The sequence below is a fragment of the Cucurbita moschata genome, unplaced genomic scaffold (assembly GCF_002738365.1).
Source record: "Cucurbita moschata cultivar Rifu unplaced genomic scaffold, Cmos_1.0 Cmo_Scf00010, whole genome shotgun sequence".
In the NCBI taxonomy this organism is placed as follows: Eukaryota; Viridiplantae; Streptophyta; class Magnoliopsida; order Cucurbitales; family Cucurbitaceae; genus Cucurbita; species Cucurbita moschata.
This window is the reverse complement of record NW_019268526.1, coordinates 1,997,813-2,010,065: the sequence shown is the minus strand read 5'-3', so window position 1 is coordinate 2,010,065 and position 12,253 is coordinate 1,997,813. Positions and strand designations below refer to the sequence as shown.

Below are 12,253 nucleotides of genomic sequence, written 5' to 3'. Positions count from 1 at the left end.
AAAAAAAAAAAAAAAAAAAAAAAAAAAAAAAAAAAAAAAAAAAAAAAACTTCTCTCCATATTACCACTAACCGGACTAACTCTCAGGAATTTGCCAAACGTTCTCTGCACACCTCTTTCTACGCTTGATCATTGATCATTAGCTCTCTCTTTTATTAGTAACACAGTTTAATCATATCAAAAGCTAGCTCAATCCCCACTTCCACCTTCGTGTCTACCACCTCAAGTAGACCATCACCTCTTTTAATGATTTGGACTATAGATAAGTCCTCCAAAGATTTTGAGGGGTACACCTATGAAGGAAGACCAAAGCATACATTTTCAAACCAATGACACCATAATCTTACTACAATCATGGCTAGTTTGAAGGCTATTTCTAGCCCATAACATTCTTTTTGCGAGTCTTTTTGCTTTGTCAGACCTTAGGCGGGGCTCGACCTATAATCAAACGTCTCTTAACTTCCATCATATGTTGTCTTGGACATGCACCCAAACTCATCGCTCAACATCGACTACACCTAAAGCAAGTGTTTCCTACTTATGCTTGCAACTTTGCCATCGTACCACAGATCGACATATAATGCATTTCAACTCTTTCATCACTCTATCCAACTTATCCATTTGGTAACTCAATACTCAACGAGAAGCTTTTGAGAAAGTAACCCAATTTGGCCCTCGTCCCTTCTGTATATTGTTTGTTTTATAAGGAAAGAGAATCTGTTACTGTTACTCCATAATTTCCACAAACACAATCTTTTACATACATAAGGCGATCCTTCATTTTGAAATCATTTAACCTACCAAGTTACATAACCTAAATGCGTGGGATAACTAGCTTTCTCAAGGCTTTAAAGGCTGGAGTTTGAAAGAAACTACTAAGATCCAATAGAATTGTGTAACTAAAGCTCTCCTATGGTACATTTGGAAGAACAAAATATAAGAATCTTGTAAGATAAATTGTCTCCTCTCAACTTTTTGTAATAGTGACAATACTTCTTTTCTTCATTTTTTCATTTCAATCATAGAAAATACTTCTTTTCTTTTGGGAGAAGCATTTTTAGTCTCTTTCGAGGTAGTTTTCTTCGAAGAATTGTGGGGCATTTATGGTTCTTTCTCATCAAGGTGTTGGGTTGTTTAAGCCATCATTTTATTAGTTGGTTTGAATCTCAACAGGTTTTCTTGGAATAAGTCTTATTTCATATAACATTCACTCTAGTTTTAGAAGCATCAATGATCCTCTTTCGTTGAACACTCACTCTGTTTTTTTAATTTTACTTTGGGTATCAAGACAGCATTAGTTAAAGATTTTTGGGGTCTCTAAGCAGCCAACCTCCCAAGATCGTTGGTTTTCATTATTGTGCTTGAGGAAGAAGATTGTAATCATTTCTAAGTTCCTAATTTTGTATTTTCTTACTTTAGCATTCACTCATGTTGGCAGTTTGTATCTCTTGAACATTTATTTCTAAACATTATCAGCCTCCATCAGATTCTTCTACGGATTCCACTTCTTAAATTTAATGATAAAGCTACCGAATATTGACGACAATGCATAACATTTGGTAACTCTCTACACGTGTATGATGATATTTCATCAAAAGTTCACCCCAAATCTAAAGCCCAGTGACGCCTATTGACTACTTTTAAGCTCTCATCTGAAACTGAAAGGCAAATTCTCCCTCAAACACGTTCTAATCAGAGCGATCCAGAAAGATAATACAACAGAAAAAGTAATGATATCGGAAAAAAACCTTTCATCGTGGAAGGAATCGAGAATTTCATATTGAACATTAGGGCAAAAAAATGCCTGACTTCAATTCCTCGAACTCCGCAGAAAATGTAGCAATTGACCATAACATTCCAGCCAAGGATTCAGAATGACAGATTTGCATGGTAAGAGAGTTCTGCTAGCGATTTCTTACACTGCTTACACGCATTTTGCTGGCTAAGCTCCTTCAGTTCACACAGAGATGACAACATTTTTAGGTTTTCTAAAAAATATTATGTGATTTTCTTTAAGAGTAAAAATCAATTTTTGATTTCCTAAAATTAAAATGAATCAATTTAAAATCTTCATTAAAATTTCATTCGATTTTTAATTAAATTACAATAATTAATATAACATGCCAAGAGGACGTATTGAAATCTAATGAATTTTCATTATTACAGAAATTTCTTTTATAAAACCCAAAAATTTGACTATATGACTTAAAAGTTGACTTTAAATAAAGTCAAATGAAAATAGTTAAAAATAAGGATAATTTTAATTAAAGTTTGGAGTTTCAATGCAATTATAATTAAAATATCATTTTAGTTTCAATAATTAGAATTTATTTTCCTCTTAGTATATATATTTTAAATGTCGAATTTTAGTATTTATATTTTCAATAAATCTTAAAAATAATTTGTACAGGTTGATTTCTAGTCGAAAAAATATATATTAATCTATATCAATAATTTATTTTTCTTTTGTTATTATTTTTTTTAATGATTATTTTGATTTTTATTATTTTTTAATGATTAAATTTAAAAATAAATAAAGAATATCAAAAGAGTATTAAGAATAATTGTAAGCAGTGTGTTAGAAATCAATGACCCCAAAGGAGTGGATTGTGAGGTCTCGCATCATTTGAGTAGAGGAGTGAAACATTCCTTATAAGGAGTTGAAACTCTCTTTCTAGCAGACATGTTTTAAAATTGTTATAAGGAGTTGAAACTCTCTTTCTAGCAGACATGTTTTAAAATTGTGAGGTTAATGACGATATGTAATGGGCCAAAACAGACAATATATTTTAGGGATGGGCTTAGGCTGTTACAAATGGTATCAAAGTCAGACATCAGGTGGTGTGCCAGCGATGACGTTGGGCCCCAAGAGAGGTGGATTGTGAGGTCCCACATTGGTTGGAGGGGAAAACGGAGGAACGAAGCATTCTTTATAAGGATGTAAAAATTTCTCCTAGACGTGTTTTAAAACCGTGAAGCTGACGGCAATACGTAATGGGCCAAAACCTACCGGTGGACTTGTGCCATTACAATTAATAAAGAAGTAGGGAAGAATTGAGATGCCTGGGATAAACAAGCACAACAAACAAGAATGCAATTTTTGTAAACGAAAAATTGTTCATAGGCATTTACAGAATCACGATCTGAATCGTGAAACAACAGCCATGAACAATTCACACAGATCTTAACTTCAAATATAAAAACAAAATAAAAAACTGTTCAATCCTGCTTCTATCTGTTCCTTCTGATTCGATTGGATTCGATGGTAATGCCAGAAATCGAAGCTTTTATTAGCAGCAGCTGAAAGTTACTAAACTTCCACTGCACATTACCATGTTCATTGCTTATTACGAAAAGCAAGACTGAGAAGCAGAGGGTGGATTTTAGGGTGGGAACATGGGAGCCGGAGGGAAGTGAGGGATAGGTGGCCATGGCTTCTTCAAAAATGGATGATGGGGCATCTCTGGAATGGGAGGCAGATGATGCTTGAACAAGGGATGTTTTGGCTTAAAAAATGGATTATGCGGTGGGAGTGGGTTCACATATATTGGAACCGGTGGTGGAAGGGGTTTTTCATAGACAGGAACCGGTGGTGGAAGGGGTTTTTCATAGACAGGAACCGGTGGCGGAAGGGGTTTTTCATAGACAGGAACCGGTGGCGGAAGGGGTTTTTCATAGACAGGAACCGGTGGCGGAAGGGGCTTTTCATAAATAGGGACGGGCGGTGGAAGAGGGTTATTGTATACCGGCGCTGGCCGAGGCTTGGGTTTATGGTAGATGGGAACCGGCGGAGGCTTGGGTTTATGGTAGATGGGAACCGGCGGAGGCTTGGGTTTATGGTAGATGGGAACCGGCGGAGGCTTGGGTTTATGGTAGATGGGAACCGGCGGTGGCTTGGGTTTATGGTAGATGGGAACCGGCGGAGGCTTGGGTTTATGGTAGATGGGAACCGGCGGTGGCTTGGGTTTATGGTAGATGGGAACCGGCGGAGGCTTGGGTTTATGGTAGATGGGAACCGGTGGAGGAAGGGGTTTTTTGTATACTGGCACTGGTGGAGGTTTAGGTTTCTTGTAAATGGGAACCGGTGGTGGATGTGGCTTCTTGTATACTGGCACTGGTGGAGGCTTAGGTTTATGGTAAATGGGAACCGGCGGTGGATGTGGCTTCTTGTATACTGGCACTGATGGAGGCTTAGGTTTATGGTAAATGGGAACCGGCGGAGGAGGAGAATTTTTATATATGGGAACCGGTGGTGGAAGTGGTTTTTCATAGACCGGCGTCGGTGGAGGAAGTGGCTTTTCATAAACAGGAACAGGTGGTGGAAGTGGCTTTTCATAGACCGGTGCGGGTGGAGGAAGAGGCTTGACATAAACAGGAACAACCGGTGGAAAGGGTTTTCCATAGACCGGAACCGGTGGAGGAAGAGGGTTTACATAAACCGGGATAGACGGTGGAGTCGGCTTTTCATAGATAGGCACGGGAGGAAACGCTTTAGGAGGCAATGGAGGGAAGAAATGGTGGTGAAACTTAGGTGCAAGAGGGAGTGGCAAAGGAAAGTGATTAGGGTGCTTGTGGAAGGGCCAAAAGAAAGCCGATGCACACGTCGCTGATGAAAACATGAGCTCACCAGTCAGCCCAAAGGTCTGCTGCTTCCCAGCTGATTTGGGCACCACAGCCACCGTGGGGCGCTGGAGGCCATCATGGGCAGGGCGGCAAGGGGCGGCTGATGCACTATAAACCTGCGCATAGCATTCTTCCTTAAGCATTCCATCTTCCACAATGGCATTAGACAGCAACACATTGAACTTTCCTTCTTCATTCATCTCACCAATTCCTCTTGTTTTGAATTGCCCATCACTTGATTTACAATCTATGGCTACTTTGAGTCCTACAAAGTGATCAACGACAACGACGTTTAAGCGTTTTTAATACCAAATTAAGGACTAAAACAGAAAACGACACGTACCCGATAAGGCATGGTTAGTTTTTATGTTCCTCTCGTGGCAATCGGTACATTTGCTTATGCCGATAACCTCGACGGCATAGCACGATGTTGCAGCAAAAACAAAGGATATCAAGAAAAAGCATAACAAGGGTGTCCTCCCAAAGAGAGGAGGATTCCTCATGGTGAAAGGACAATTCAAAATCCAACCCGAAACCAACTCTCCCGAGACGGAGTAGAAGCTGTGAGGTTCGGGGGGGAATGTAGGAAGAAACGAAAGAGATGAAGCTCATTATATAGAAGGAAACAAGTGAGCGAAAAGGCGAGTTTTGAGACGTTGTTAAGGGCATGTCACATGAGGTAGGGGGGGGCCCTTAAAAGAAAAGGAATGGCTTTGTAATGCATGAGAAAGTTTGGGCATAACAGCCAGGGAACAACTCAACTGCCATTGTGTTTCATTTAATGAGTAATCAAAATGGTCTCTGCTTCCATACCTTTCTAAATCTACAGCTTACCTCATCACATTAATAAGTTTACTCTCAATGGTAACTGTTTGAACAGCCAATGGAAACTCTCAATGCCAAGTTCATCAGCAAAGTACAGTTCCATGAATCCCATGAAGGGACTGTCATTCTTTTCTTCTTTACACAAAAATAAAATTAAGATTATGCTTTTTGCACCAAATTTTCGATAGTTTTAACTCATTTTTGTCTTGTTTGATAATAGTTTTAATTTTTAGTTATTTATTTTTGAAACTTAGGCTCGTTTTTTTCAAAATGAAGTGTACGTGAATAAACCGAAACTACATCCGAATGAGAACGATCATGAGAATAGAATGACTAAGAAAACCTTAAAAGAATTTAAAGTTATTACCTATACTAACAAAGTGCACATTTCTTTTTTATGGCTCAATAATAGAACCAAGCGTGTTTTGTTTGGATCAATCCTATGTTGGGTGACCTCGTGAAAAATTTCTTAGGATGTATGTGAGTGAAGACAAAACATACTGGATGGACTTTTGTGTTGCAGGAATAGTCTTCACTCTTAGAACCGAGGACTAAGTAAATATTAATAAATAAATAAAAAATTATTTTAAAAGAAGACAATCTTATAGTTGATAATATTTGTTTTAGTGCATTATATATAAGAAAGGACGGGTAAAGCTCACCACTTTATTTCTTTCATTTTTTTTTAAAGAATATGCCGAGGAAGAAGATTTAAACTTCTATGTCCAATTGAACTATGCTCAGATTGTCTCACAAGCTCGATTCCTAAAACAGAAAAGAAAAGTCAATTCAAGCATAGTTCAGTGGGTAAGACATCAATTACATTCAAGAACTCATAAAGAAAAGCCAATTTAAGTATAGTTCAGTAAGACACGAATTACATTCAAGAACTCATAGTTTGATTCTCGATCTTTGTAATCAATAAACTCTTAAAAACAAAAATCATCGATAAAGGAGCTTAAAGCACCTATTAATTCTCATTCCATATGGTAAAAAGAACAAAGTACTTAAATACTTTTTAAGGTATTGCATTATAAGTTGTGGTGTGAAGGAAAGAGAGAGTTTAATGGTTAGAGCAGCAAAAATGATGAGACACAGAGATTAGTGACACCGCAAGAGGGGCTCATCACTCACTCAGAGGTACTAATAGTGGTTCACTGCAGTCCTGATGCATGTTCCAAGTTGGTGCATTCTTAGCTCATTTGCATCCCCCTATTTACTACTACTACCACTACTACTACCAAGGCTCTAAATGAAGGGTATTCCACTAAATGAACAGCCTCCAAAGTTGGCCAGGATTGATGAGCCCCAACCCACTTGGGGAAGTCCAGCTGTTGACACTTGTAAGGAAGTGCACTTTTTTCCCTCTTTTGGTGTTATTGCACTGCTAATTGCTAGTGAAGGAAAGAATGTGTTAAATGGAGAGATTTGAGAGATCTCTAATGGGTATTTTTAAGTAATAAGCTGGCCAGCATCAAGTTTGGACTCCTAAACCTACGTTTTAACTTGTCTCAAATGGTATGAGTACTCTAAACACTGGCAAACACGGGCAGGACCTACAAATTCCAATCTTCTTCTTGTTTCAATTCCCTCCGATCACTATACAAGTGACTGGGGTATGATCATAAAAGTAAAACTATAGCGTAGATAAATGAAGTACTACAGTAATACTAGAGATCTTACCACTACGAACACATGTTCATATCATGTGCTTGCATGAGCTTATGTGTGGGGCTTCCATTCTATAGGTTTCAAGTTAATTAAGAATCCCTCTAATTCAAGCAGTGAAGTAAATGACAGAGTAGTTGTAATCCATGGATTCAAGTCCCTAGTAGGTGGCAGTCCCAAGTAAATTGGTTTCACCTAAGCCATATAATTGGACTATTCATGACAAATAAAGGGCAAACAGAATCATAGTCTTTATTAAAAATAATTGCCTAAGTTAGATTTAAAATTGACTCTTGAGGGTAGAAAACAGTCCCAATCACAGCAACATTGAAAGTAAAAAAATAAATAAGTCTACCACTAGTAGATATTGTCCGCTTTGACCCATCACGTATCTTCACCATCCGCCGGCTCTACTAGAGAGAGATTTTCACACCCTTAGAAGTAATGTTTCGTTCCCCTTTCCAACCAATGTGGGATCTCACGGGAATCCAAAAGTGTCCCACTTAACTGCTAACTGGTTTCATGTGATTTGACAGCTCAGGCAATTAAAAGTAACACATGGAACAGAGGGATGAAGCAGCAAAGGTCAAATCCCACATGCTACCCTTTAGGCATTTCGAGTTAGTCAATTAAAGAAGGATGATTGAAAGGATATGCAATCAAGAGGGGGAGTCCAATTGAAGAATATCACGACATTGATAGTCAGTTGACCTAACATCTATCTACATGCTAGAAAGCAACAGCTTCATGTGCATCTCGCTGGTGTTTGTTTCTATTAACACTTAACTCTACACAAGTGGTACATATAGAAGGGGCTTAGACCTATCAAGAAGAAAATTTATCCATAAAAAAGTAACTTCAACAACAAAAGGTAAACGCTCAAAATTTTGGATTAAATTAAAAGATCTCTATTGTTTCTATACGTATCTGCATCAGTTCAAATTTGAAATAACTCAACTTTTCCAAAAGTCTAAACTGGCCTATTTTTCCAAAACTGATATCATGCTGTGTCTCTTAAACAATTCAAATGCCGGAAGTGTGAGTTAACAAGAGACTGCGTATCTGGTATGTGTCAGCAAGGAAAAGTGAAGGCAGAAAACAAGTGCGATCTACTTCTTTTTCTTTGATTTGTTTGACGATGATTGAGAATATGCAGTACCCTGTATTACCAAAGATAAGATTAATATCAGTCAAAGTCAGCAAGGGGGGCGAAACCAAACGACTTCAAATTTAATTACAGGTCAATGAACTTACCTCGAGCCATTCGTCTAATGATGCATCTGAGGCCCTGGTTCCAACTTCAACCTTAGGAGCCCTCTTTGTTTTCTAATAAAATAAAATAAAAAGTATTATAAGAATGATTGGGGGGTTCAAGGATATATGCGGGAAGTTAAATGCATCACCAAAAACATTCAATACCCAACTAAATTGCAAAAATATTTTCCAATCAGCAAGAATAAGTTTTTTTAAAAAAAGAAAAATTACAATTAATCAAGGAACTAAAACAAATTAAAACCCATAAGTACAAGAATCACGTCCAGTTTAGCTGTAGAAGAAAGCAACTAACAGTGTGAGACAATGCTCTTTTGTAGTAAAGTCACTGTTCCTTCTCAAAAATTACTTTGTACATTTCATGAAACAAATACAATTTTTTTTCCCAATGAAAACTTTTGCAATCATATTTAGTACAAGTGTTATTTTTTTTTTCTCTAAAAAACCAAATCAAAACAAAAGTCCATACTGTGCAAAATGTATCTGTGAGAAAATAAACATACAATTTTTATTCTATTTTATCTTTTGATAGGAAACTAAGAAAGATTTCATTGATTAAAACAATACAAAAAAAAAATTATAAGAAATCGACCCCTGAGCCAAGGAAATTACCAAACCAACCTATGATTTAGCAGATTTACTGAACACATTAGATAGTTTTTTTATTATTATTATTATTATTATTTTTTTCGTTAAACATAATTCACCCACAGGCATGATAGTTATGAATCTTCATGGCACAGATATTTAACATTTTCTCCCTGAAAGTAAAACAATTCATCCAAAATTTCAGTTTTAGCTTGTGTACCTTGGAAAGATTCTGTATTTGACCATGAATCCACAAACCAAATAGAACGATAAGTGCAGCTCCAAGGGTAACTAGGAATACAGATTCAGTGCTGAGAAAACCACCAGCTTCAACAACTTCAATGGTACCATTGAAGAAGGTACTTTGATATGGATGCTGATCTATTTCATAAATAATGGTTCCAACAAGATCAAAATTTCCAGGCTGTACAAAGAGAAGCAATGTCTTTTTAGCCATTTATGCATTCTTATACTTTCAGTTTAAAAACACAGACAACAGAGCAATAATCTAGAAAACAATAAATTTAATTTCAATGTAGAAGACCATCATATCACAAAAACCTGAAGATATTTGCTGACAGCAAAAAAATACGGGAAAGTTGCTTGTGTCGATGCTTGTACCGATGCATTGTTAAAACCCTGGAACCAAAACATAAACATAATTGTAAGAAAATGACAGAAGGGAATTGACTAGATGCAAAACGCTGTAGCAAGTAATATGTATATACAGGCACTAAAGAAATTCTTCGAAAAAGAGAAACAAGACATTACTTGTCTGCTTTTTTAAAGCATAAAAAACTGAAGATAAGTGGGTGACAAAAAAAAACTCCTAGAAAAATCCAAAAATATAGTGTGAGAATAAATCACACTTTTGAAATGATTAACACCACCAAGGATGGCAGCCAAAATCTACATAAAATTTCATGGACTAGAATATATAATATTGGAAATATATATGGATGTGATACATCAACACAGCATTGTTTCTTATAAGAAACCTTTTGGTATTAAAACCAGCCTGCTATACATAAGTTTAGTAATTATAATAGTTATTTTAGTCTTTTGGTGGCTAGGATTCACTTTCCTTGGCCTTAGACGTACATTTATTTTTAATTTATTTGGTAGCTGTTTTTTGTATAGAGTTTATGCAACGGCTGATTACTGTAAATGTATGTTAAATTCTAATAGGTCAAACAGCAACACCATCTACTCCTAGGCGTCTGAGCTCAAGCAAGGTGATTTATATTACGGACTCCAATAGTAATAAGCTAAAGCAGGCACCAACGTCCAAGATCTAAGATGAGCTGCTTTCAGAAATTTAGCTCATATCTCACAGCTTTAACTGAATCAAGAATTCATCCCCCAAATATACAAAATAGGTAAATGATTGCTACAACATGAATACTTGAACCAGGTGAGTAAACATTCTGGAATGTTCTTGGCACAAAATTATGCTTGCATATGGCAACCAAATAAAGGTTATGCAGTGAATTGATGAAAAAAAAACTTGTACACATTAACTATCAGTCACATACCTGTACGGAAAGATTTTGAATCAGTATTCGGTGATCAAAAGTGTAATGAACACTGGCCTTGATTGCAATGACATTCAAGCTAGAATCCCCTGTTTTTTCACCAAAAAAGGGGAAAAAAACAAAATAAGAAGCACAGCAGACAACTAGCAGCAATTAAAAAAGAAAAAAAAGGATAACAGCAGGAAACTCCATCACTGAGACTACGTGAAGGAAAACATTAAAGAAAATTTTCAAATTGCAGTTTGAGGTATCGATGAGGGCCACCTCAATGCTTTTTTCGCACCCAAATCTTAGTAACCCACAAAATTACAAACAAAAAGTTCTTACGAAAAAGGTAGAACATAGAAAACAGAGAGAGAAAAAGTTTAACAATGCACAAATTGGAAGAACAGTAAGAAACACAAACTGGAAATCGTGCATTACCGGTGAATTTTCGCTACAATAAAACCACTTAAGGCTGTGAATTATTGAATTGCCATCTGATGCAGATTATATACAAATAACGACAATACAGCTCTTGTAGGTGACAGGTAAGGGTTAATTACCATCGTTCTTCATTCCTGCTAAAAGTTCGGTCTCTTCTCCGGCCACCACGACTGCATTTGGAGAAATTATAATTTAATTCACTATTTGCATCATATCAAAAAGAATATATTTCTGTTCAACTTAGATGGAATACTCACTACGTGCGCTATTTTTGGGGAAAACACACACGGTATCAACCCCTGTAGCTGGGCTGAAGCTCGCGTCGCCGAAATCTTGCTCATCCCCAACGATCCCTAAGTCAGTGGCATCTTCAACGGACTCTCCAGATTCCACATCCGCATCCGATTGACATCTAACAACTTAAGAAGAAGAAAAAAACGAAATATTTATATATTTATATATATAAATAGAAGAAGCAAAGTATACAGATTCATCACATCGTGGAAGATGAATAACAACTTCAACTGAAGAACGACCAAAAGCCAGCTTTTAACCACAATGAAAACGTTCGAATCACGTGGATCAGAGTCCGCTTAACTAACCCAAATATCGAGCTTAATTAATACAATTGATATGGATACGCTAAAAACGCTGCCCAAGCAATTTCGTGCATCTTCCAATCAAGTATAAACCGAGTCGAAGAGCCACAGAGGCTATCGAACAGCATATAAATGTTGAAAAAAAAAAATTACCGGGAAGATTATAGCTGGAAATTAGCAAATCTAACACGCACAAGATCCAACCGAAAATCGGCGCAGCTCTAGCACCAAACGCAATAATAGAGAAAGAGAGAAATGCATATTGCACCGGATTTCAATAAATGGAACATTGAAACCGTAACCGTGAAAGCGAGAGCGAAATTCGATTAAAGCTAGAGGCAACAGTTTAACACATGCAGATGCAAGAAGAAATCTAGATACAGAATTGAGGAAGCAAAACCTTGGAGAAAAGGCGACGCAAGGAGAAGGAGTGCAAGAAAGAAAATCCTGAAGGCCTTCGACGCCATGATTGAGAGCTCTGAAGACTGCCGTAGCCTGAATGCGTTTCTTGAGGAAGAAATCGGTGAACAGCGGGAGGAGGAATGCGTTTCTCGGGTCAAATCCCGCTTCCCGGGCAATTACCTGATTGCCTTCAGTTTGTTGAGCCAATTTAGATAACCAAAAAATGCTCAATTTTATTTTAAACTCTGTGGTTTTTTTAATGTATTTTTTTTATTTAAAAAATTACTTTTTTTTTTTTTTTTTTTTTTTTTTTTGG

At 36.9% G+C, this 12,253-nt stretch overlaps 2 protein-coding genes and 1 long non-coding RNA gene across 10 annotated transcripts in view; all 3 read right to left on the bottom strand.

Moving 5' to 3' along the window:
* The window catches only part of LOC111448139, a 2,806-nt gene extending 874 nt beyond the window's left edge, over positions 1-1,932 (bottom strand). The window contains exon 1 of the long non-coding RNA XR_002711371.1: positions 1,748-1,932. This is a non-coding gene — a long non-coding RNA (uncharacterized LOC111448139). The remainder of the gene's footprint in view (positions 1-1,747) is intronic.
* Positions 1,933-3,079: 1,147 nt separating this feature from the next.
* On the bottom strand, positions 3,080-5,253 carry LOC111448965 (proline-rich protein 4-like). 8 transcript variants are annotated; one of them, XM_023088777.1, is made up of 4 exons: positions 4,966-5,251; positions 4,239-4,887; positions 4,124-4,139; positions 3,080-4,024 (listed from the first exon to the last, which is right to left on the bottom strand). In XM_023088777.1, the coding sequence occupies exons 1-4, from the start codon at positions 5,123-5,125 to the stop codon at positions 3,383-3,385; spliced, it is 1,467 nt and encodes a 488-aa protein (XP_022944545.1). In that variant the 5' UTR covers positions 5,126-5,251; the 3' UTR covers positions 3,080-3,382. The 8 variants fall into 8 exon arrangements, with proteins under 8 accessions (XP_022944545.1, XP_022944543.1, XP_022944541.1 ...); XM_023088775.1 differs by having other exon boundaries at positions 4,124-4,887; positions 4,966-5,253; XM_023088773.1 differs by having other exon boundaries at positions 3,080-4,150; positions 4,184-4,887; positions 4,966-5,253.
* Positions 5,254-7,982: 2,729 nt separating this feature from the next.
* On the bottom strand, positions 7,983-12,137 carry LOC111448970 (translocon-associated protein subunit alpha-like). Its single transcript, XM_023088785.1, has 8 exons — positions 11,936-12,137; positions 11,194-11,355; positions 11,056-11,106; positions 10,511-10,599; positions 9,537-9,614; positions 9,196-9,399; positions 8,370-8,441; positions 7,983-8,275 (listed from the first exon to the last, which is right to left on the bottom strand). The coding sequence occupies exons 1-8, from the start codon at positions 12,000-12,002 to the stop codon at positions 8,225-8,227; spliced, it is 774 nt and encodes a 257-aa protein (XP_022944553.1). The 5' UTR covers positions 12,003-12,137; the 3' UTR covers positions 7,983-8,224.
* Positions 12,138-12,253: the final 116 nt, after the last annotated feature.